This window comes from Carcharhinus amblyrhynchos, chromosome 7 (genome assembly GCF_965287045.1).
Source record: "Carcharhinus amblyrhynchos chromosome 7, sCarAmb.v2.hapA, whole genome shotgun sequence".
Classification (NCBI taxonomy): domain Eukaryota; kingdom Metazoa; phylum Chordata; class Chondrichthyes; order Carcharhiniformes; family Carcharhinidae; genus Carcharhinus; species Carcharhinus amblyrhynchos.
The window spans coordinates 27,612,243-27,638,492 of NC_137330.1; the positions used below are offsets into that span (position 1 = coordinate 27,612,243).

At 40.9% G+C, this 26,250-nt stretch overlaps 1 protein-coding gene across 5 annotated transcripts in view; it reads right to left on the reverse strand.

Annotated features, from left to right (window-relative positions):
- dlgap2a (discs, large (Drosophila) homolog-associated protein 2a) overlaps window positions 1-26,250 on the reverse strand; it is an 874,451-nt gene that overhangs the window by 480,105 nt on the left and 368,096 nt on the right. For all 5 annotated transcript variants that reach the window (XM_080192052.1, XM_080192051.1, XM_080192054.1 and 2 more), the window contains one exon: window positions 9,146-9,265. In XM_080192052.1, coding sequence (XP_080048178.1) covers window positions 9,146-9,265 — 120 coding nt within the window. The remainder of the gene's footprint in view (window positions 1-9,145; window positions 9,266-26,250) is intronic.

Genomic DNA, 26,250 nt, shown 5'->3' on the forward strand with positions numbered 1-26,250 from the left:
CTTGGAAGGGTGGGTGAAGAGGCACATGTTAATTGAAAGGTTGTTCTTAGTGTTAGTAATAATAGAAACCATCTCCATTTGTAGTCAATGCCATCAGTCATACTTCATTGCTTCATTTGACCCATTTACTCAGTTGGGATTTCTGCCCAGAACTACTACTTCACCATTACAGACTTCAAATCACAGCATAATAAATACATCACAAGATCTAACTGATAAAGATCACAGTAGCAGGCTCAATAAAATTGTCAGATGTCAACGTATCTGGTCATGCATTGGGTTATAAATTTTGCAGAGAGTTCTTTCTTCTCTGAAATGTGTTAAGTTCATAAAGTCAAGGCGTATTTCAAAGGGGTACTCTACAAATACTGTCCAGACTGTGAGCAAAAAAGATGCACTCCATGCTGTTTGCACAGCCATAGCAGAGAGGTAACATAACAGTATTTACTCTGTATCCCCTGTTTGCATTTTTCAAAGTTTTTAAACAAAATATATGGACAAATATCAACCTTTAAGTATTGAGCCATAAATCATTCATTTAACCATGGCAACTGTCAATATCAAAAGCAATGTTCTTTCTCCTTCATAAACACACACTCCAAATGGTAGGTGTATCTGGCACCATATTCAAGATTTGAAAAGGTATGGATAAAATGAACCCAAATAATGTGTTTGCCATAATCACAACAACTTGCATTCACAGAGTATCTTTACCATAGTAAATTATCTCAAGGTTCTACACAGGACTGTTGTCAAACAACATGTAACATTGAGCCACATCAGATCTTAACTCAGGAGACCAAAACCTTGATCAAAGAAGTAGATTGTACAAAAGGTGTAAAAGAGTGGAAGGTGGAGAGGTTTAGGGATGAGATACCAGGACTTGGGCTAGAGTTTGGCACCTATTATTAAAACTCCAGAACCATTAAAAAAAAACCTAAAACAAAAACTATTTGGAGTTGCAAGACAAAAATTTAGCATTTTAAAAACAAATATTTGGCCAATTTGCAAGTGTTAATTGAAAAATTAAAATTGACCTAACTCTGAATTATCTAATTTTTTGAAGTTATTTCCATTTATAAATTTTTTTATCTTCATACATCCAACATATTCGTGTTCAGGTTTTATGCATCAATTAGCATGAATTACATATAAGCATGCTCAAAGACAAAATAGCAAAATGATGAACTGTATCGTTTTAATGGAAAACCAGCAAGTTTCCATTTAGAATAAAAAAGTAATAAGAAATGTATTTACAATAGATTTTACAATAAATTGAACTTTTTTACTGGAATTTTCTCGATTAAAGTCATCTTTGAAACAAGCTTTTACTTAGGGCGTGTAGAATTAGAACAGTCTGGAAGATGTTCTGGTTAGGTGCATTGACCCGAACGGGCGCTGCAGTGTGGCAACTAGGAAAATTTCGCAGTAACTTCATTGCAGCGTTAATGTAAGTCTTACTTGTAACTAATAAATAAACTTTAAGACAATTGTTTCGGCTATTGATTCTCATGATTAAAAGAGAACTTCTAAGTAGCATAATAAAAGAATAATTCATTGCCTCAGCTATATTACAAGCAATAATAGTCACAATCATAAAACCTGTTCCTTGAACAAGAGGCATTATCTATACCAGTTGAACAAGTTTATTTAGAGCACAATGATGTTTTTCAGTAAAACAATCTTTGAGTCATGGTAAAGTGCAGCATAAATGTTATGCTTTTATCCCACGATAAAGTCATGGCTTTCACTTTATTTCATTTTGTTCAGCTTTTTCATGATAATGTGATCCAGCTGGAAAATGTTGGGAGCCACAGATGAAATATTAAGAAGCAGCATTCATGGGTTGCCAAGGCAGTTGAAATAGAACAGAATCATAGAATTACCAAATTGTAGAAGGATCCTGCACTGACAACAATCCCAACCAGGCCTTACCCCTGTAATCCTGTGTATTTACCCCTACTGGTCCCCCTGATGCTAACGGACAATTTAGCATGGCCAATCTATCTAACCTGCACATCTTTGGACTGTGGGAGGAAACTAGAGCATTTGGAGGAAACCCACCCAGACATGGGGAGAATGTGCAAACTCCACACAGACAGTGATCGAGGCCAGAACCAAACCCGAGTGCTCTAAGAAGGCAGTGCTAACCACTGTGCCACCCGTGCTGCCCTGATTATAGTTGGGGTCGAATGAGAAGTCAGCTGCTGGAGCACAGTGATCTCAGCAGCTTGTAACAGCAAATGACAGAAGTAGGTGCAAAATAGAAATAGATAGGAATGGTTTTATGGGTGGCATAGTGGCACTGGTTAGCACTGCTGCCCCACAGCGCCAGGGACTTGGATTCAATTCCCAGCTTGGGTCACTTGAGTTTGCATGTTCTCCCCGTGTCTGCGTGAGTTTCCTCCGGAAAGATGTGCTGGTTAGGTGCATTGACTTGAACAGGCACCAGACTGTGGTGACTAGGGGAATTTCATAGTAACTTCATTGCAGTGTTAGTGTAAGTCTTACTTGTGACTAATAAATAAACCTTTACTTTAAAACTTTGATTTGAAACCAAGAACAAAAATGTTAAAATTAAAGTTTGACTAGCTGGGCCAATGTAGGACAGCAAGCATAACATGATGAATGAACAGACTTAGTGATGATTAGCATATTGGCAGCAAGTTTTGGGTGAGTCCAATTTTATTGAGGGTGGAAGATGGGAGGCCATCCAGAAGAACACTGGAATGGTCAAGTCTTGAAGAAAGAAAGGGATGCATCAGGCTTTCAGCAACAGGTGAACTGGGAAGTGTTAGGGAGAACTGATGTTTCAGAGGTGGAAGTAGATGGTTTTGCTGACAGAGCTGATATGTGGTTAGAAGCTCAATAACAAAGCACAGAGTCAAGCTTAGAAGGAGAAAGTAAGCAGGTATTTAGAGTTAACTGCACATATTCTGCAATAAGCAATTTAGCTGCAAATCACTTAGAGACATGGCCTCCATGAAAAACTCACTCTTGTTTTGTTCAACATATTTTATCATGACGTGTTTTGTCACAAGTAAAGGATGTAAAAACTCTCTTCAATGTGCCTAACATCAATCTGTGTGCTTTTGTAAAGAAAGATAGAAAGCTTTTCCAACACTTTTCGTGACCGTAGCTTCATTCAAAGTTGTATTTTCCGAATATGGGGAGCAGAGAAGCTGTATGATATTAGCCTGAGCCAAGAACATGTGCATCAAAATGACCTCCTAAACAAAAATTAAATCATATTCGTTGCTATTGGAAAGGATCTATGATTCCAACCAGGTTTCAAGTTACAATGACAGATTACAGGTGAGAAAGACAGACAGAAAGAAGAATCAGCAATGAGAGAGATGGATCCATGGAGAGAGAAAGCATTTAGGGCTTTAATTGGAGCAAGCGTAATGCTCCCAATTCTGCTCCTCACACCCCAACTCCCAGCCAGCCTGCCTGTCCCACAATAAAATTGCTTTCAGGTCAGAAGTGGGCAGAATCCAGGATAAAATCCTGTTGATGCTGGGAATGTAAAATTTGAGCCACAGAGTGCAGATGTCCATAAAAATGATTGAGCAGAGGACAAAAATACATTGGGAGAGAGATAAAAAAATCAACAGGAAGGAGAGGACATATATAGAATAAGAAGGAGGCAGTAAATGAGACTTACAGAAGGGGAGATAGTGAACAAGTGGAAACAAGAATTAGAAACAAGGACAGCAATGTCAATCAGTGAAGTATAAATTCCTGATCAGGCAAAAGAGAACGAGAGAAAACAGAGTGAGAAAAAGCAGTGAAACAATTACAGATATATTGAAAAAATGTGAGGAAAAATGAATTGAAATACGAATGATTAAAAAGCAATCTTAAACAGCAATGAACTTAATTTTAAGTTTCAGAATAATTTTAAAACCTTAAAACTATTTTAATTTTATAAATTTTATGCCCCCACTTGTACAAAGATTATCCTACATGATTTAGAGTTAGGTTTATAACTGAAAGTCATTATGGCTTAGAAGGCCCATCAAGTCAATGTCAGACATCTAGCCAGAACTGAAGTTTAAGAATTGGAGCAATAGCGGTTTCTACACTTCATGACGTTAGCATAGATTTTATTCAAAGTATTAAAGCAGATATATATCATTTTTTATTGTTTCATTGTCCTGCAGTGATTGAGTTTTTTTATGTTTTCTTTTCAATTAGGGCGAATTTATCAATGACCATTGACGCGTGAAATCATTGTATCGTCATCTTTTTCTCAATTTGTTTTAGTGAAAATAATAATATGACTGATAAAGCAGTCGAGAGTTCTTGGCCAAAGTTGTTAAGTGTTGGGAATCTGTTGGCTAATTTGGAAAACTAGTTCCACCCTATTTACAATACTGTGCACAGTACTCGATGCAGCTCCTTAGGAAGGATATAATATATATTTAACCGGAAGACTGAAGTATAGATTCACCAGAATGATCCTGGGACTTGTTCTGCTCAATTGACAAAGAGTGATCTGATTCTCTCTCTTCAGCCTTCTTGGCTGGTCACAAGAAAAGTTAAGTTTCTTTTTCACGAGGATATTCCTTTTCTAGGTTCAGAATGTAGTTAACTATTTACACACTGGTCAATAAGGAGCCAATCAAACAATGTTTTCTTCAGCTAAAGAAAGAGCAGATTCCTTAAGCTCTAAACCAAATAAAACAAATGAAAATACATTGCCACGCATACGCAGGTATCTGAAATAAGGGAAGATTGAGTCCATTAAAACAGCTGAAAGAATATATGGTTAAGTGTCATTTTATCTTGCTTGAGGCAGATTTTGATTAGTTGGTTTCGTGGATGTGGTCAGATGCAGAAGATGTTGCAATTATAATGACATTTCGGTTTGCTGTAGATTTCATTTTCAAATGAATACATTTGTTCCAAAACAAAAAGGGGACAAAACTCGAATTGCATTTGTTTTCTCTACTGAAAACTTTCTTTACATTACCTGTATCACTCTCTGCAACCGGGCCTATTATACTTCAGCCATTGTGTATTTCCAAGGGGTTTTGGTGGGTTTGTCTGTGGCAACCATTATTTTAATATCCAGCATTTTGCATTTTAATGTCACATCCTTAGATATTGATGAGTTTCAATGGGTCTCTGAATTATAGAAAATGTCCCTCTCTTCACACTCTCCTGAGGGTGTCTTGTTGCTTTTTTCACCTTCACCTTGGAAGGTAGTCTTACATTTTTAAGTAGTTTGTTCTGTCTCATTTCAAATTGCAAAATTTCCTGTCAGTTGAAAATTGAAAAATCATTTTTTTTCAAAATTAAAGGAGCATAGTCTCATGGGAGACTAAAAGTGTTAAATTATCACACACTATACAATATTTAGAGCACTGAAACAGAATAATTGCCCAACTGATCAACACAGAATTTTTGCTTCATACAAGCCTCCACCCAATCTTTTACAGCTAATCCCATCAAACAATTCTTCTGTTTCTTTCTCCCTCATTTGTTTTACCAGCTTCTTAAATTCGTCCATGCTTTTTGCCTCTCATACTCCTCGTGGTCACAAGTTTAACATTCTAAGCAAAGAGGTTTCTCCAGAATTCCCTAATGGGTTTATTAGCAGTGCCAGGAAAAGGAGGAGTTATAATATTTTTTATTTTTCAAATATCGCTTTTCTCACGTATTGGAAACTGGCTGGTGAGATGCGGTACGGTGTAATTAGATTAAGAGACAGAGGGTGGAATTTTCCCTTCTCATAGTTTCCCTGTGTCTATCCTATCTCTCGTGAATGAGCCTAAAACTAGGAACATAATCTTGAAACTAGAGCTAGATCCTTCAGGAGTGCTGTCCAGAAGCACTTCTTGGTGGTGGAAATCTGGAACATTTTGCCCACAAAACTGTTGAAATGAGGTCAACTAACAATTTCAAAACTAAGATTGACAGATTCTTTTAATATCAAAACAGAAAGTTATGGAAAAACCTGCAAGTCTGAGAACATGCGTTCTGTAGAAGAGTCATTTTCAACTCGAAACATGAACTCCATTACTTTCTTCAAAGATGTTTTTATTGATAGATTATTGATCGGCAAAGTTTTATTTATTCAATCAGGGGATGTCAAGGTCACTGACAAGGTAGCATTTACTGCCCATGAGCACCATGTGGTGAAGGTACAATCATTTGTTGGTTGGGAGGAAGCTCCAATTGACCCAGCAACAAATGTAATATATTTCCATATTTGAGGCTCAGGAAAATGCCCAGCTTGACATACCTGCCTCAGGAGAAACAGCCCTCAGTGGCTGGGTTTTTGTTCCAAGTTGTGTGCTGGGTCATGCCCACTGTTGCTAGAAACAGTTCAAAGGGCAGCCAAGTGCCACGTGGGCTGTTTAAAAGGCCTACCTCAGTGATCTGTCATTTCCTCCCAGTTGTCATAAAAGTAGTTACATCCTGTAAGATGTAACCGCAGCCTTTGTTGAATGCAGTGCATTCTGCCATTTCCTGTTGTTACTTTGTGTAAATTAAATTGCCTGAAGACTGGCATCAGTGACCTTAAGTGGAGGCCAAGATGGAGCATCCACTGGGCACTTGTGGCTCATGATGATTACAAATGCTTCAGTCTCATCTGTTGCACTGACATACTGGACTTCACTGTCACTCTGCATGAGGATGCTTAGGTATTTAACCATAATAAAACAAAGCAGGATAGATAGAGTGAAGAGACACATAAGAACATAAGAACATAAGAAATAGGAGCAGGAGTAGGCCATCTAGCCCTTCGAGCCTGCCCCGCCATTCAATAAGATCATGGCTGATCTGTCTTGGCTCAGTTCCACATTCCCGCCCTCTCCCCATAACCCTTAATCCCCTCTCTTATCAAAAACCCATCAACCCGCGTCTTAAAAATATTTAGCGAGGTAGCCTCCACCACTTCAACGGGCAGAGAATTCCAGAGATTCACCACCCTTTGAGTGAAGAAGTTCCTCCTCAACTCCGTTCTAAACCGCCCCCCCTTTATCTTGAGGCTGTGCCCCCTAGTCCTACTGTCCTTTCTGAGCGGGAAGAGTCTCTCCACCTCTATCCTATCCATCCCATTCATCATCTTATACGTCTCAATGAGATCTCCCCTCATTCTTCTAAACTCTAACGAGTACAAGCCTAGTTTATTCAGCCTCTCCTCATAGCTCAACCCCCTCAATTCCGGCATCAGCCTCGTAAACCTCCTCTGCACTCCCTCCAAGGCCAAAATATCCTTGCGTAAGTACGGCGCCCAAAACTGCACACAGTACTCCAGCTGCAACCTCACCAATGCCCTCCATAATCCTCCATAATCTAATTGATCCAATTGCGTGTGCTCCAAACATTGGAAAATTCCAGAATTCTTCATTCATGATTCAATCATGCAAAAATGGCAGAAGCCACAGTGGTTGCAGGTGAAATGAATTGTAATAACCCACTTATGTTTATTCACTAAATTCATTTTAAGCCAATATTACTGAATCCATGCCCAATGTAAGCACTAACACAGCGTCATCTATTCAAGTATAAAAAGAACGTCATCCACCCACGGCTCTGAATAGCAACATGTCACAGCAGGACAGCAGTCAGCTTCAGCATCTGACTTAAATCAGACCAATATTCTCACTGAAAGAATTAGAATGAATAAAGCTTCTATATCTTTAAAATATATTCATTTTACCAGATGAAAAAATATTTTCGCACAGACAGAGTTCCGATCACTTTAAATCTCTATTCTACTGAATAATCTGGAATTTTTGTTACAAGCCAATTAAAAATAGAATAATCAGAGGGTCTTTCATCTCTGATCAGATAAAACATCAGGTGTGTTTCCTGTTGGTGGGATGTGACGCATTGTTCACTAGCAGCGAAATTCTCTGGTCCTGCCACTGTCAATAGGAATTCCCACTGACATCACGCCCACACCAGCAGGAAACCCATGGATGGGGGGTACTGTTGGTGGAACTTGAGAATCCCCCCCAGCGAGAATTCCGATCCTGAGTGCTAACTTGAAAGCTTTCTCAGAGAGTAATTCTGGAGGTGATAATTTGAGGTGAAGAATGACACCTTCAAAAGTTAAGGTAAGATGCCAGATAATACCAATTGGATTGATGCCTCTTGGTGCTTGGCTCACTTGCCATTAAAAGATAAGAGATTTTTCTGCAAAGAATCCCTGTTTTGGCTATGTATTCTCCAAACTGGGAAGGAGTAGTGACAAAAAGGCAAGGTATCTTGGGATTGAGCACCATAAATAAAAAAATACTGAGTGTAATTTTTACCTTGACCACTTAGACAGTTAACTGGCAGCACCAACCTACTCTGTCAGTTTATTGACCAAACAATCAAGCTGCAGGCTACCCCACATTGCAACCATCCATGTGCCTGACGTCTTTTCTCAGTCTATACACATAAAAATAAGAACTTAACACTGTCAAGAGAGTGTGGCATACAAAAACCATGCATCGTAGTTGGGCAAGCTAGCAAGGGGTTTCTGATCCTAAGAGTTCAGAGGTTAATGACATTTAATAAGCCTTGATGTCTCTTGTATGTTATTGACAGATATTGTAGTTTTCAAAATATGATATTTTTTCATTGGACTTTAGTTTACTTGCGCTCAGAGATCCGTAAGCTCCAGCAGTGTACTGTTTTCCTTCTGGATTGAGGATTCCCTCAAGCAAGTAAATAAACTAAAAATTAAAGGGGGTGTCCGAGGCGGGGAGAAGACTAGCATTAAAACCAAAATGCCAACTTTACAATAATGGTGTACATAGAGTGGATGTTTCCATTTGCAGGCGATAACAACTCATGGATTAAATGTAAGATATTTACACAAGTCCAACTTAGGAGAAAACCTTTTATCCGGAGAGTGATCAGAATGGGAAACTTGTTATCATAGAGTGGTTGTGGCAGTTGGTATAGATACACTTTAAGGGGAAGCTAGGCAAGCAGTTGTGGGAGAAAGGAAATGGAAGGTTATGCTGGGAGAATTAAATGAAGAGGAGTGAAATGTGGCCTGGACAGAGGAAAATGCCAGAGCAGGTGGGTTTGGCCAAATTATCTGTTTCTGTTCAGTACATTCTACATAATTCACCAAATATAATGAGATGAATTGGGGAGGGAACAGAGGGAGAAAAAGTCAATGTCCCACCTGAATTGCACCTTCTTCGCCAGTCAATCACAGAGTGACAGTGACAGCAGTCATGGAGAAGTCCCCGACCCAGGTCGTCCCGGCCTCCAAGCTGAAAGAGTACATGTGGTGGAGAATGACCTGTGAGGACAGAGAAATGGGAGGGGGGGAGGGAGGAGGAAGGAGCAGAAAGTAAAACAAAAGAATTTCAATATCCAACAAGCACCAAGAATACAAAGAAAACAAAAGTGAGAAATTTTGGTTAGTTCCATGCTTCTTCATGTAACAGACTCATGGGTAAGTTATAAACTCCTCTTTATAACCATAAAACATGGTGATTATACCCAGTGCAGTGAGGGCTGTTAACTGTGCAGGATTTCAGGAATCCCAGGGGCCAGATTTTAGCAGAAATAGGAAAAGTCTGCAGACCTTTAAAAATGGCAGGTGCGACCTGGAGACCAAAGTCCCCATTTCTGAAAAACCCAACTTCTGCTGGCCAGAAGAAGGGGGTAGGGGCGTGATTTAAATTCAAAGTCTGCAAGGACATTGGAATTAGTGTTGAGTTCAATACGGCATTCAGGCTATAGCAAGGGCTTTAATCTGCAGTGCTGGAGCCATGAATTGATAGAATAGATGTTCTTGAAAGACAGATAAGGTTTGTTTAAGTGCCATGATCTGAAGTTTTTAAAATCTCTGCTCTTCAAACATAACAAAAGGCTTCCACAGTCTGTAATTTTTTAAAAAATCCTCTGCTGGACTGCTTTACTGGCAGGCCAACTGGTGTAGGTTAGAAGAAAACATTACCACCTGGTTATACAGTTGCGATCGAGTCCTTTGTTGACATTTCTCTAAGGACTATCATTATATCATTATGAATGCTTTTCTGAGTTTCGAAAATTACACTTATCTCAGAAAGGGATTCTAATTCACAGCTTAATTGTCAGTTTAAAGAAACTTAAAGAATGAGCTGCCTTTGATATGCATCTGAATAGATGTTTCATGGATTTAAAATATATTAACCAAACAAAGAGATTTTAAAGCTTTGAATGGGATTCTTGAATGTTTCTTTCACTATCACATGTATGAGTGAGAGCCATATTCGATTGTTAGAAGTCTGTTTTTTTCATAGCCACAGGCTCCTGAGTCCACATGGTGGAAATTGGGTGAGTGGCTATAGAGTTTCCATGGTTACCATGAGAAGCCATGGGTAGGAGGGTGAGGACAGTAAAAAGTCTGACAACACCAGGTTTTAGTCCAACCTATTTATTTGATAATATACTCACAAGCTTTCGGGTTAGCCCCTTCGTCAGGTGAATGGAGAGTTCTGGCCTCAGACATATAAAGCACAGACAGTTTAGAGATTACTGATTAGAATGCGAATCCTTACACCTAACCTGCTGTTCAAGACCTGAAGTGGCTGATAATGTGAGTGGAAGGCGCACTGATCACAGTTTAAAGAGATGTGTATTGTCTCCAGACAGTACAGTAAGTGAGGTTTTGCAAACCCAGGCAAGTCACGGGGGTTACAGATAGTGCGACATGAACCCAAGATCCCTGTTGAGACCGTCCTCATGTGTGCGGAACTTGGCTATCAGTCTCTGTTCAGCGACTCTGCGCTGTCGTGTGTCGTGAAGGCCGCCTTGGAGAATGCTTACCCGAAGGTCAGAGGTAAGCATTCTCCAAGGCGGCCTTCACGACACATGACAGCGCAGAGTCGCTGAACAGAGACTGATAGCCAAGTTCCGCACACATGAGGACGGTCTCAACAGGGATCTTGGGTTCATGTCACACTATCTGTAACCCCCGTGACTTGCCTGGGTTTGCAAAACCTCACTTACTGTACTGTCTGGAGACAATACACATCTCTTTAAACTGTGATCAGTGCTCCTTCCACTCACATTATCAGCCACTTCAGGTCTTGAACAGCAGGTTAGGTGTAAGGATTCGCATTCTAATCAGTAATCTCTAAACTGTCTGTGCTTTATATGCTCTGTCTGAGGCCAGAACTCTCCATTCACCTGACGAAGGGGCTAACCCGAAAGCTTGTGAGTATATTATCAAATAAATAGGTTGGACTAAAACCTGGTGTTGTCAGACTTTTTACTGTGTTTACGCCAGTCCAACACCGGCATACCCACATTAGGAGGGTGAGGGACATGAGTTAGCATGGAGGGGGCACAGGTGTGGTTGTGTGGAGGGGGAGGGGTTGAGGGGGGATTGAGGAGTAAGGGCAAGAGGGCCTAAATGCTTCTAAAACAAAAGGGATAATATCCTCGAGATCTGGGGTAGACCATTGAACCAGCCCATTCAGCATTCTCCTGTTCCTTTGATTGCTTAGGATCTGCTTCTTGGATCGGCAGGCCCACCTCATTCATGTGCCCACAACCCTGAAGCACAAATTGGATCTAATGGGTCCCTATAAACAGAATCACTGAATCAGAAGGAGGCCATTTGGCCCATCATGTCTGCACTAGCTCTCCAAACGAGCATCATGACTTAGTCCCATTCCACTGCCTTTTCCTTGTACCCATGCACATTGTTTCAGTTCAAGTAATCATCTAATTTCCTGATTATTTCAAGTAATCTTCTAACGCCCTCTTGAATGCCTCGATTGAACCTGCCTCCACCTCCCTTCCAGGCAGTGCAGTCCAGACCTGAAGCACTTACTGTGTGGAAAAAAAACACATCACATTTGCTTCTTTTGCAAGTCATTTTAAATCTGTACCCACTCATTCTTCATCCTTTTACAAGCATGAACAATTTCTCCCTATCTGTTCTGTCCAGTCCCCTCATGATTCTGAACATCTCTATCAAATATCCTCCTAGCCTTCTCTCGAAGGAAAGTTAATCCATCCTCTCCAATTTGCCCTCATAACTGAAGTTTCTTATCCCTGGAACCATTCTTGTAAACCTCTTCTGCACTCTCTCCAATGCATTCGTATACTTCCTATAGCCTAGAATTGTACACAATATTCCATAATGTTCTAACTAGTGTCTTGTATGAGTTCACCATAACCTCCTTGTTCTAGTACTCTATGCTCCTATTAATAAAGTCTCAAATTCCATATGCTTTATTTACTGTTCTCTCCACCTGTCTTGCCACCTTCAATGATCTTTGCACATATGCACCCAGCTCCCTCTGTTCCTGCACCTCTTTTAAGAATATTACCCTTTATTTTATATTGTCTCTATTATATCCTTCCGACCAAAATGCATTACCCCACATTTCTGTGTCTTGAACTTCATCAGCCCACTCTAGCAACTTGTCCTTTTGAAGTTCTACACTCTCACAGTTCACAATGTTTCCAAGTTTTGTATCATTTGCAAACTTTCAAACCATACCCTGCACACCAAGATCTTGATCAATATATAGCAGGAAAAGCAAGGGCCCCACTACTGATCCCTCGGGAACATGACTACAAACCTTCTGCCAGCCCAAGAAATATCCATTGGCCTTGATTCTCTGCTTGCCATTATTCAGCCAATTTTATATCCAAGTTGTTACTGTCCTTTTCATTTCATGAATTATAACATTTCTCACAAGTCTGTTGTATGGCACTCTATTAAATGCCTTCTGAAAGTCCATGTACACCACATCAACAGCATTACACTCATTGACCTGTTCTGTTCCCCCCTCAAAGCACTTAAACACAATTTCTTCTTTAGAAACCATGCTGGCTCTTTCTAATCAAGTTGCATTGTTCTACGTAACTACTAATTCTACCCCAAATAATTATTTCTAGAAGCTTGCCACCACTGATGTTAAACTGACTGACCTGAAATTAGTGGGGCTATCTTTACAATCTTAGGATGACCCATTGACATAAAAAATGTCCTTACACAAGTTACCTGCCTCGGTAACAGAAATCTAGCCCTCAGAGACAACACCAAGAATTTTAAAAGTTATATATGGAATGATTGAATGCAAAGTAAAAAATTGACCAGGTATATTTTGTTCATAAAAACTGGACAAATCCAATCCAGCTACTTCCTGCCCATCACTCCACTCTCAATCATTAACAAAGTGATGGAAGTGATCACTAACAATGCTAACAAACAGCATTTCCTCTTCAATAATCTGCTTACTGATGCTCAGTTTGGGTTCTACCAGGTTACTCAGCTCCTGACCTCATTACAACCTTGGTCCAATCATTGAAAAATAAGCTGGACATGGGGGTAAAAAGAGAGTAACTGCTTTTCATATCAGGACATTTTTGACTGAGTGTGGTACCAAGAAGCCCCAGCAAAACTGACATCAATGGGAATCAAGAGAATATTCTCCACTAGCTGGAGTTCTATTTGGTGCAAAGAAAGACTGTTGTGATGATGGGAGGCCAATCATTTTAGTTCACTGCTACAGAAGTTCTTCAGGGTCGTGCCCTAGGCTGAACCATCTTCATGTACTTTATCAATGACCTTCCCTTCACCATTGTCAGAAGTGGGGATGTTTGTTGACCATAGTTCAGCATATTTGCAATTCCACAGACAATGAAGTTGTCCGTGACTTGAGAGGGGAACTTGCAGGTGGCGGTGTGCAGCAAAACCAGTATAACATTCAGGCCTGTGCTAGGAGGAAAATAATCTTTCAATGTTTATTTATTTGTGTCCCAAGTAGGCTTATAGTAACACTACAATGAAGTTACTGTGAAAATCGCCTATTTGCCACACTCTGGTGCCTGTTCAGCTGCACTGAGGGAGAATTTAGCATGGCCAATGCACCTAACCAGCACATCTTTCGGATTGTGGGAAGAAACTGAACACCTGGAGGAAATCCACACAGATACGAGGAGAATGTGCAGGCTCCACACAGGCAGTGATCCAAGCTGGGAATTGAACCTGGTTCCCTGACACTGTGAGGCAGAAGTGCTAACCACTGTGCCATCGTGCTGCCCATTTTGCAAAAAAAAAGTTAGCAACAGCTGTTTTCAAGGAAAGAAAGTCTAACCCCATCCCCTTCGCATTCAAAGGCATTAGCATAATCTAATCCTTCCATCATTAACATCCTGGGAATAATCTTAATTGGAACAGTCACACTGCGGATCGTTTTATTCTGATCAGTAACTATCAGGCTAATTATTCTGATCAGTAACTCACCACCTGACATCCCAAAGTCTTTCCACTATCTAAAAGGTACAGTCAGCAATGTGACAGAATTCTCTCTGTGCCTAGATGAGTACAGCTTCAATGGCATCCAGGACAAAGTGCTCACCACCCTAATCATGCACTCTCTCTACTACTGGCACAGTGGCAGCAGAGTTTACTATCTACATGATGCACTACAACAACTTGCCAAGGCTCCTTCCAAAACAAATTCCACACCTATGACTCCTATCACTTGATGGACAAGAGCAGCAGACACATGCGAAGACCACTACTTTCAAGTTTCGCTTCAAATCACACAGTATCCTCACTCTGTTTCATGCACCAAGGCCAGATTTTTTATTTAAATATATTTTTATCAGATTTGTTTCCAATACAGTACAATACAGCTTGATCATTTCTCTGCACGCAAGGATAGAAAAAGATAGGAAGTGCTACATTATCTGCAGAAAGCATTGTCAGAGTAAGTCAGATGTTACGGAATCTTATTTTGAAATGGGGTGCATCCAATTTGAATCGGAGCGTACAAGATAGGAATTCCATTGGGATACATTCCAGAAAAATTTTATTCTGTTTCTGAACAGGAGAATTATTGCTAACTCAGGAGCTAAGGACATTCTTCTATGCTGTAAATGTTGGGATGCTGACCAGTCTTTTCTCTTTGGTGTAAATTATCTTTTTGCCTGGGAGCCCCAGAATCAAGGACAAAGGATCAAACACTCAGGCTGCACCAAATGTCTTCTCAAGCTCTTTAAAGTATGTCCGACCAGGACTAAACACAAAGTGCATAGTCACCTCTGAGCAAGTTGCATTTTTGGCACATTGAGAATATAGCAGGGGTCTACCTTGTGTCTTAAATTGGTGTAACATGCAGATGATGCAGCTTTTTATGTTGGATCTCCGCCAACAGATTTTGTTGGCATTTCCAAAGATACTGCCCCAAGCCCCCTCATCAATATTGACTGCAAGATCGTTTTTCTCAAGATTACAGAAGTCTCTAAAATTTCACACAAAATCTTTTGCCAGCAATTTTCTTATTACTTCTTGCCATTTTGTCATGAATGCTTAACCAAATATTTTCCAGGGACATAATATGGACTTTTCTCTCCAGGATTAGGTGTATGAGCTGTGTCAATATGATACATGAATAGATTATGGGCTGACTAATGCCTGAGCTCATGGAAACATGGCTCTTCCCATGCTCACATCATATGACCCCCAAGCCCAAAATTTGACATTGCACAGAACTCAGTAAACTGAATGAAACAACATCTGGTGCATGTCTCTCTTAACAGTATACATGGATATTGTCATTGTCTGAGTGATGTTCTTTATCCAGAAGGTGTCATTCCACTGGTACTTTTTGCTGGAACTTTTGTTGTTCCTCTGGAGTTACTGGGGACAAATAGACCTCTGGGAATGATGGTAGTTCTGCACTTAGTACAGCCAGTGAGATTGTTTCTCCCTGACCAGCTGATTGCTGTGCATAAATGGCTGTGTGCCATAAAGGAATAGCTTTGCATACATACTGAAAATTGCACTGGTATATTTGGTTACTGCATATGATCAAGGTAGAAACTTTTCCATGCATGCCCCTCATTGTCACCTGGGATGACTCCTGTTGAGATTATTGAAAGTTTGTACCCTTGACTGGCTCAGCAAACTTGTCAAACTGAAATCAGGCTTTCTGCCATTTCCTCTTGATTTTTTTCACTCATGCCTGACAGTACATCTGGTTTCAGTAACTATTTTAATGTTGAGAGAATGGTTTCTATGCAATGTGACATTATTCTTTGGACTGGGCTATTTTCCATGCCTTTAGTTTCTCCACTCAGATTCCCTTATATACACCTGTGCTGGATTTTTCCCATTCCCTAATGAATTGTTTGGCAATATTCACAGTAACCTCAACTTTTGCATTAAACTGTGTATCATGTGGAGATGATGAGTAGTGTTAAATTTCCTAATCCTTGTGAAACTGAATTCTTCACTCATGAACTGGGGGCCACTCTCACTCATCCCCATGTTTGCCATGCCGTAATGTCTGAAGTGAAGCATGCTTCCTGACATTCTACTAGTTCTCTTGTCATTGATGAAGTCAGCAAGTCTAACTCCCAACAGTCTGCATAGTTGTCGACATTGACAAAATAATCAGTTCCTGCTACAATGAAGCGGTCTACTCCCAGCTCTATCCATGATCTGTCTGGGATGTCAGGTATCATCAACAGCTCTCTGACTTGTACTCATTACAAGCGCAGCACTGGTCTATGAAGTGTTGAATTTCATTGTTCATGTTTGTCGAGTAGAGCACTTCTCTTGTCTCTTTTAGACTCAACTGAATTCCTTCAATGATTGGCATGGGGTAATGCGATCTCTTCAGGGCTTTGTTTAAATCTTTTGACTGTAAGAATACTCCCTGCTACCATGCTGCTGACCCAGTCTGCCAGAGTTGACACTTCCTTGATTATTCCCTTTTTTCCTGTTCTTCTAACATTTCTTTTAGGCTTGACCCGAGAGTTGCCAGAACTCTTCCTGGCAGGTGCTGAATTGGTCTTGCACCTTTCTCTACTTCTAAATTATATTCCCCCGGTAGACATCCCAGCCCTATAAACCCATCTTTATACTCCTCGGTGATCCATGGTTTTGTGAGCTGCAACAGGTTGTAAACCTCAGTTAGCACAGTCTAACTTAATAGTCAAAGCTTTAGGCTTGCTTAATGTCCTAATTATTAGTGTTACATGTAGATTTATAGTAACATTGCAATAAAGTTACTGTGAAAATCCCCTAGATGCAACACTCTGGCACCTGTTCAGATACACTGAGGGAGAATTTAGCATGGCCAATACACCAAACTGATACATCTTTCAGTCTGAGAGAGGAAACTAAAGGTCCTGGAGGAAACCCACACAGACAAGAGGAGAACGTGCACACTCCGCACAAACAGTGACCCAAGCTAGGAATCAAACCTGGGTCTCTGACGCTGTGAGGCAGCATTGCTAACCACTGTGCCATTATGCAGCTTAGAGTGGCTGTTGTGTCCCAGGTATTGTCTGGTACTCGCAATCTTTCTTCTTGATATTGCATTGGGTTGTCACAGTAATTTGTCCCCTCACTGTGAGAGCTGTGCCATCATTTAGCCTCAACCTTGCTTTTAAGAACTTCACATTTGGATTTCCATTTTTGAGTGACTTTGCACAAGTTTGTGAATGTCATGATGTTGCATGATGTACCATTATCCAACAATTCTTGTTCATCTGATACTCTTATTTTACACGATACACATCATTGAAGCATTGACAACCCACTTGTTACCCATAGACTTGGCAGAACCAACCTGGTGCATTATGTATAGCACCTGATCAGACTTTTCTGATCATACCTCGTCAGTACAGGCTTGCTTCTTGTATCCAAACGTGTGTGAAAAATGATTTGGCTTCTTGCAGTTAAAACACAGCCTTCCCCATGGTGAACAATCCTTCTCTTCTTTTGTATGTCCTCCGCAGTATTCAGGGTGTAATACAATTTATAGCAGTCCCTCCTTAGCAATATGGCTACTTGCATTGGTTCCAACTATCAATTAAATCTGTTGTCAACTCATAATTTCATAATTTTGGCATTGCAAATGGAAAACTTCCAATTATGCCACATATTGCCCTTCATTTCTTCTGAGGTATGAATTGGAAAGCTTACTGCCATGTTCACTTGCTGCCTTCTGTACGTTGTTGCTTTTTCTTGTCCTTTGTCATCAGACTTTAGCAGATTCAAACATTTTTGTGTGCCTTTCTGAGTTGTGTCTTCTAAGCAACATTTCCAGGATTTAAAACTCTATTTTAAGTCCCCCTCCTGATACCATATCAGAGAGTTTCTTGGTGTTTTCTCATTGTAGGTCTTTATTTAACTGATTTCTAAGATGACAGTTTACAATGATTGCCTCATGGCAGTGATCACCTGACCACGACAAGCAGGGTAACATGGGTAGTATTAAGATAAAAGAAAATTACTGCAAATGCTGGAAAATCTCAGCAGGTCTGACAGCAACTGTGGAGAGAGAACAGACTGATTCCAGAGATGAGGGGTTTGTCTAATGAAGAGAGTTTGAGCAATTTAGGCCTGTACTCACTAGAGTTTAGAAGCATGAGAGGAGATCTAATTGAGGTATATAAAAGTATTGACAAAGTAGATGTAGAGCAGATGCTTCCTCTTGTAGAACAATTTAGAACAAGAGGTCAATGTTTTAGGATAAGGGTTGACAGATTTAAAACAGCGATGAGGAGCAATCACTTCTCTTAAAGGGTGATGAAGCTGTGGAATTCACTATCCCAGAGTGCAGTGGATGCTTGGACAATGGGTAAATTTCAGGAGGAGATTGACATTTTTAATTAGTAATGGGTTGAGTGGTTATGGCAAATGGGTAGGAACGTGGAGTTGAGACCGAGATCAGCCATGATCGTATTCAATGGCGGGGCTGAATTGCCTACTCCTGCTCCCAGTTCTTATGTTCCAACACAGCCAATGTTCCAAGTCTGGATAACTCTTCATCAGAGCTGACTGACCTGCTGAGATTTTCCAGCACTTTCTGTTTTTGAAGAGCAGTAGTACTGTTGCATTTCACAATCCAAACATCCATCTTCAACTGTGAAGCCACAATCGGAGAGTTGTTAAACAAAGGGCAGAAAGGTAACGAAGATCATTTGAAATAGGTTCCTTTCCACTGAAGTAATGCACATTAAACCTCTAGAATTTGGTAAATTCTGTCCCATTCATCATCTGTTGGAACTTTCTTTTCTTTCTCGATTATTGCAGTCATTTTAACATTACATCTCATGAAGTTTCACATCAGCTATCAATTAAATAATTTCTGCATCATTGAAATGATCTCCTTAAAGGTAAAAAGCTATTGTCCTTGATCCTCTCAATGGATGAACAATTTGATGTTCTCATATTAGTTGCAGTACATCAAGCTTTACCCTGAAGCATGTGGACAGAATAATAGCGTAGTAAACATAAAGACAGAACTGAGGGAAACAGAAAAAAGTGGTTAAAGATAGGCAGGGAAAAAGAAAGAATTAGTGAGTAGGTGGCAGTTAGAGGGACAATATCTGGGGCAATACAATTGTTGTCAAAGAACTTGTAGTCCAATTCAGTTATTTCCCTCATTGACATTTTAACTTCAATCAGAGCAAGTTTCAGACTGCCCACCTTCTACATCTCTCAGTTCAGAAAACACTGAAGGAAATTCTTAGCTGGTTACTACAACTGTGGGTGGTATGGTGGCACAGTGGTTAGAACTGCTGCTTCATAGCGCTGGGGACCTAGGTTTGACTCCTGGCTTGGATCACTGTAGATTTTGTACATTCTCCCCGTGTCCATGTGGCTTTCCTCCCACGCTCCAAAGATGTGCTGGTTAGGTACATCAACCATGCTAAATTCTCCCTCAGTGTGCCCGAACAGGTGCCAGAATGTGGTGACTAGGGGATTTTCATAGTAACTTCATTGCAGTGTTAATGTCAGCCTAATTGTGACACTGATAAATAAACATTTAAACTTTAAAATAGCTAACTGGAAAGGGGTCAAAAAGCAATCTGTTCATCAGCCAAGTTCGGATTAAATTGCTGGCAAGTGGAGTGCATGTTAACTGTCAGTGCAGTTACAACATAGGTCTTGTAAATCCCTACACTCAAACAAAAATGTTAGCAATACTCAGCAGGTCAGCCAGCATGGATGGAAATGTACATGTTTTTATTTAGTAATGAATTTCAATAAGGAACACTAGCCATAGAGAAATAAAATTAAATCAAGTCAAAGTGAAATAAGATAATAAAGTAAACAAAGTAAGATGAAGTTAGAGAGTGGAGCCAAGAGAATAAATGAGTGTGGAAGAGAGTGAAACTGAAAGTGGATTGTTAGCTTGAACTTTGAAACTGATTAGGTGATGTCAGGCTTCAACAGTGACTCAGGGAAAGTGGTTTGACGAGTACAGTAGGATAAGTATTTCCTACTTTATGGCTTATAGCTTGTAAGGTCTTTGTTTTGTGTTTTATCATTTACATTAATGAGAACAAGGAAAGAGTCCTAGATTTTTGATTCTAGGTAGCTTCCAAAAGGTTTAAAAAAGGGGTAAGTCATGGTCGGAGAGCTCAAAACTGATGTGCTCCTCTTGCTGTCTATGGGAAGCCGGGGACATTTTCAATGCCTTGGGCCAGCAAGAAGTATCTCCAGCTACAATTCCTAGAAGCCTGGGCTTCTGAGCTAGAGTGGTGGACGAGGACACTGTGGCTCAAATGCAGCAGCATGTGCAGACAGGTGGTCACACCAAAAACTAAGAATTCACAACAAGAAGAGAATAGGTGACCACCAGGCAGAGCAAAAAGATGAGGAAGGCAATGCAAGAATCTCCTGTAGCCATTCCCCTGCAAAATAGATATACACTTTGGAAAATATTGAGGTGAATAGCCTTTCAGAAGAAAGCAGCAACAGCCCAATTTGTTGCACAATTGTTGACTCTGATGCACAAGGGAGGAGTAAACATAGTTGGACTGTGATAGTTATGGGGGATTCAATTGTAAGGGGAACAGCTAGGCATTTGTGTCATCAATTGTTGTATAGCAGCCACCTAAATGCAAAATGAAAGGATAAAGAAAGAAATATGCCAACAAAAAAAAACACTCAAAAAACAACATACAACAAGATGAGGCAGAGGTTATGATCTAAAGTTGTTGAGCATAATATGTCCAGAAGGCTGTACAATACTGAGATGAAAGATGAGGCACTGTTCTATGAGTTTGAGTTGAGCTTCACTAGAAGCAAGCCAAGGACAGAAGGTCACAGTAGGGGGAAGATGTGTTCGGTGTTGCCATCATATGGGAGCTGGTGAAAATGCAATAGGATGTTGTTTAAACAGGGAGGCTGGTGGGGTGGAAGGTGAGGATGAGGGGAACTTTATCATTGTTCTGGGAGGAAAGGGAAGGATTGGGAGCTGATGTTTGTGAAATGGATCAGGCTTAATGGAGGTCCCCAGCAATCATACTCATTGAGGAAAAATAGAAGAAGCACTGAGGTGGAAGGTTGCATCATCAGACCAGGTTCAACAGAGATGGAGAAACTAGTAGAATAGAATGTTAAGTTTGCACACTCTCCCCATGTCTGTATTTGTTTCATCTGGATGCTTCAGTTTAGTCCCACAGTCAAAAGGTGTGTAGGTTACATGCATTGGCCATGCTTAATTGTGCCTTTGTGTCCAAAGATACGTAGGTTAGATGGGTTAGCCATGTTAAATACTTAGAGTTACAGGAATAGGGCAGGGATGGAGTGGGCCTGGCTAAGTTGTTCTTTTGAAGAGTCAATGCAGACTTGATGCGTCAAATGGCCTCCTTCTGCACTGTAGGGATTCTAATGGTGTCCTTATAAGAAGTAGGATGTGTGGTGATGGTAGCTGAGAGAGTCCATAGGTTTGTACTGAATATTAGTGCTCTTTGGTCAGCCACTAAAGCAGAACATGAGCATTCTAAAGCATGCTGCTGAGTAAAATTGATGTGATTTCAGAAAATAAAAGGAATGTGTGTTTTAGAGTGAAAATGGCTGTGGTTGTCATGGGATATTGTGCTGCAACAAATCACTTACCCCAATCATAACAAATTCTGGGGGTGATTTCCGTTTCAACAGGCTAATTTCTTTTGGTGGGTCGGGTAGGGAGATGCGCATGTGCACCAGTTCGTGCATGCGTTCCCGATGCATGTGCGTCTCTCACCACCTGAGAGCAGGCACGGTCAGGACCATACTGGAAGCTGGTGCGAAGACCAGATAAGTCATTTTAATCTATTTGTAATGTGATTATTGGGCACGGGACTGAAGTCTCATAGCATCTCCCAACCACCAGTACAAATTCACTTTCAGGGAACTAGCAGGAGACCCTACTGGAGTGAAGGGGCGGGTGCAATCTGGACCCAATAGGATTCAAGCCTGGGGGTGGTGCGCCCAGGGCTTGAGCACCCTGGCAGTGCCAGCTTGTGCCCCTGGCACTGCCCAAGGGGCAAATTGCCCAGGCGCAGAGGGCACCTTGGCACTGCCCACCAGGCATCGGGCTGGTCTGCTAGGGGTGAGGTCTGCCTGCCATTTTGGGGGTGGGTGGGGCGGAGGGAGGATTGCCTCCCATGGGGGGAGGTGCTGGAGATTCGGGCGCTCCTAGTCAAGGAATGGTTGAGGGGCCATGATTGGGCTGTGGGGAATGACTGGAGGGGCGGCACTACGAGGATCCCAGGCTGACCAGTGATCAAGCTGGCCCGCAAACTGCAGGCTGACAGTGCAGGGTCACTGCGCATGCGCAGAGCTTCAGAACTGTCAGACTCTGGTGTGAATAGGCCCCGTCCCCCAAGCTTTTAATAATATTCAGGATTGTGACTTCTGTAGTGCACAGTGTGTGGGAGATTCGAGTCTGAAGCTGCACTGAAAAAACAATTGTGAATTACGCCATTTTTCCCGCCAATTCAGCACTTCGAATTTTTTAGGTAGAATCACCCCTTCTGATATAGCGCTCCAATCATTATAAAACAACACATTCCATGCTTTACCATGTAGAAACGTCATAAAGATCTGCTGGCATCTCTAAATAACAGATTTACAGACTACTCAATTAAAACAACAGATTGCACTTAAGAGAAATTTCCACTTAGTAAATGCCACAAGAAATCTCACAGAAGAGAAATAGATGCTGAGTGAGATGAGTTGTTCGGGGAAAGCTTGCACAAAGACAGAAGCTGTGAGGTGACTTCTGAAAGTGAGTTAGAATGGTGGAAGGGTTAAGGGAGAATGTTCCAGTGAGGATAGCTGAAATGGGTAAAGTCTTGATGACTGATGGCGGTGTGCAAGCAGGAAAGTCCTGATTATCGTGTGGAGCTTGATAAATTAACAGGTAGGTCATGAACACGGGACAAGCCCATGCAAGGATTTATTGGCAGGAATGAAAATCAAGAATTCAATGTTTTTGAAGATGGTGAAAACTGCGTAGATGAACCTCAGTGGGCGCTGCTCAATTTTGTAGAGGTTGGAACTTATGTAGGTTAGATTTTGGAGGGGCAACAAAAAGGACACATCAACCAAAAAATGTGGTAGTTTGGTGAAGCAAAGAGAGAGAGGTATTGCAGAGGTTTTGGCCGTTATTTTTCAATCTTCAAACCCAACTCTTGGAACAGTATGAAATAGTGCAAGGATTCGCAGACTGATTAACAACCTTTCCATGTCTGTAGCTCTCTTTATAGCAGTTGATAAGGTGGTTTAGTCCAAAAAGTGGGAGGAATTTATGGGTTCCATATGTTGGGGGAGGGAAGAACAGCACACAAGTAGATGTATCCCACTGCATGTCAACCAGAAATTTAGCGTGGGGATCTGCTCTCGCTTGACTGTGGCCACCTAGACAGAGGTTTAAATCCTGTCTCTGCTGACTCAGAGGCAGGAATGCTATCCCGCAACCAAAGATTGGTCTTCACAATAGATGTAATTTGAAGCTTATCTCTAAAAATTGGATCCTGATAGGTACAATCTGAATATGTGAATTAGAGGAAGATTGATTGGCAGTGTAGGGAAATAGGAGTGGATACTATCTATAGTGGCTTCAGTCCAACAACCCCCATGAAGCAACTTTTTGTTTTGACATTGAAATTTCTGATAGTCATCTATTGGAACACATCAAAATTTTCATAAAAATTCCCAGCTTTGTTTTCAAATCTCTCCATGGCATTGCCTTGCCCTGCTACGTTACTAATACTGAAACACTTGAAGGATTTGTTAAGCATGTTGTGGGTTCATTTATTAAGGCTAACCACATGACAGCAATTATACATGGGTATAAAGCTTGAAGACATCTGCAGAGCTCCGTGTGTATTATCATCATAGTGCAATTGACATACACACACAGACTTTTTATATTTAAGGAAAATGTTTAAAATTCAGTCGGTGTTTCTAGAAGGAATACGGCTCAGATTTTGGTAACACAGGATAATTACTCATTTCAGCATTGCAAGTATTTATTTTAAGTCAATCCCTTGAGATTTCTGATTACAGTGATTGAAAGGGTCATGGGATAATGTGGTTAATGTGTAGAGTTGGGTCTGTAGCAGAGAGAAAAACTAAGCAGTTGCTGATGGAGCGCTGCTAAAGTCAGAGGCATGTGCAGACTGTTTCTGAGAATTCACTGTCACTCCACAAAATCTCCCTGAAAGCTTCAAGACTGTTAACATCATTTATTGCAAGTATGCCTGGGTTTTAACTATTTATGTTCAAGTGGTCTTGATCTATGCATGAGTGGGGCTTGTTTGGAATAGTTTTAAGCTAGAAAGTAAAGTAACTTTTCATTTTCAAATATTGTTCCGCTATCAATGATTAAGTTGCTTCAATTGTTAAAGGTATATTTAAACTGTGTTATTAAATGAAGTTTGTTTCATTATAAAATATCCCTAATTTGTCACTGGAATGAACCCTGGAAAGAAATATCCAATCCTTACATTTATGCCAAAAATAAAAAATTGTTAGCATCTAGACTGGCTTCCTCATGTAACTTGAGATTCTGATCCAGGATAGCGGGTAGGTCGTGCCTTACTAACCTTATTGAGTTTTTTGAGAAAGTGACCAAAGAGGTGGATGGGGGTAAGGCAGTTGATGTGGTATATATGGATTTTAGTAAGGCGTTTGATAAGGTTCACCATGGTAGGCTTCTGCAGAAAATGCAGATGTATGGGATTGAGGGTGATCTAGGAAATTGGATCAGGAATTGGCTAGCAGATAGGAGACAGAGGGTGGTGGTTGATGGTAAATATTCGTCATGGAGTTCGGTTACGAGTGGTGTGCCTCAGGGATCTGTTTTGGGGCCACTGCTGTTTGTAATTTTTATTAATGATCTGGATGAGGGTATAGTTGGGTGGATTAGTAAATTTGCTGATGACACCAAAGTCGGAGGTGCGGTAGATTGTGAGGAAGGGTGTCATAGTTTGCAGGAAGACTTGGACAGGTTGCAGAGCTGGGCCGAGAGGTAGCGGATGGAGTTTAATGCGGAGAAGTGTGAGGTAATTCACTTTGGTAGGAATAACAGATGTGTTGAGTATTGGGCTAACGGGAGGACTTTGAATAGTGTGGATGAACAGAGGGATCTAGGTGTATGTGTACATAGATCCCTGAAAGTTGGGAATCAAGTAGATAGGGTTGTTAAGAAGGCATACGGTGTCTTGGCGTTTATTGGTAGGGGGATTGAATTTAGGAGTCGCAGCGTCATGTTGCAACTGTACACAACTCTGGTGCGGCCGCACTTGGAGTGCTGTGTGCAGTTCTGGTCCCCACATTACAGGAAGGATGTGGAGGCTTTGGAGAGGGTGCAGAGGAGGTTTACCAGGATGTTGCCTGGTATGGAGGGGAGGTCCTATGAGGAGAGACTGAGGGATTTGGGGTTGTTTTCGCTGGAAAGAAGGCGACTAAGAGGGGATCTTATTGAAACATATAAGATGATTAGAGGTTTAGATAGGGTGGACAGTGATAGCCTTTTTCCTCGGATGGAGAAAGCTAGCACGAGGGGGCATGGCTTTAAATTAAGGGGGGGTAGTTATAGGACGGATGTCAGGGGTAGGTTCTTTACCCAGAGGGTGGTGAGGGATTGGAATGCCCTGCCTGCTGCGGTTGTAAATGCGCCTAGTTTGGGGGCGTTTAAGAGATCCGTGGATAGGTTTATGGATGGTAAGGGTTTGGTTTAGGTTAGAGGGTCATTGTTTTTTAACTGGTCGGCGCAACATCGTGGGCCGAAGGGCCTGTTCTGCGCTGTAATGTTCTATGTTCTATGTTCTAGGACCCTTAATAGTATGCACTGCTTAAAGCAAAAGAGAAACCAAGATTGGATCACATGATACATTTCCCTTCTAGTGATATAATGCTGATATCCCTTAATACCAATATCCCATAATGTTATTTTACAATTTTGCCTATCTCTGGAGCCTTCAGTCCTACAAAATCTGGAATTTAAAGCTAATCTCAGTAATGGTAACCTTTGA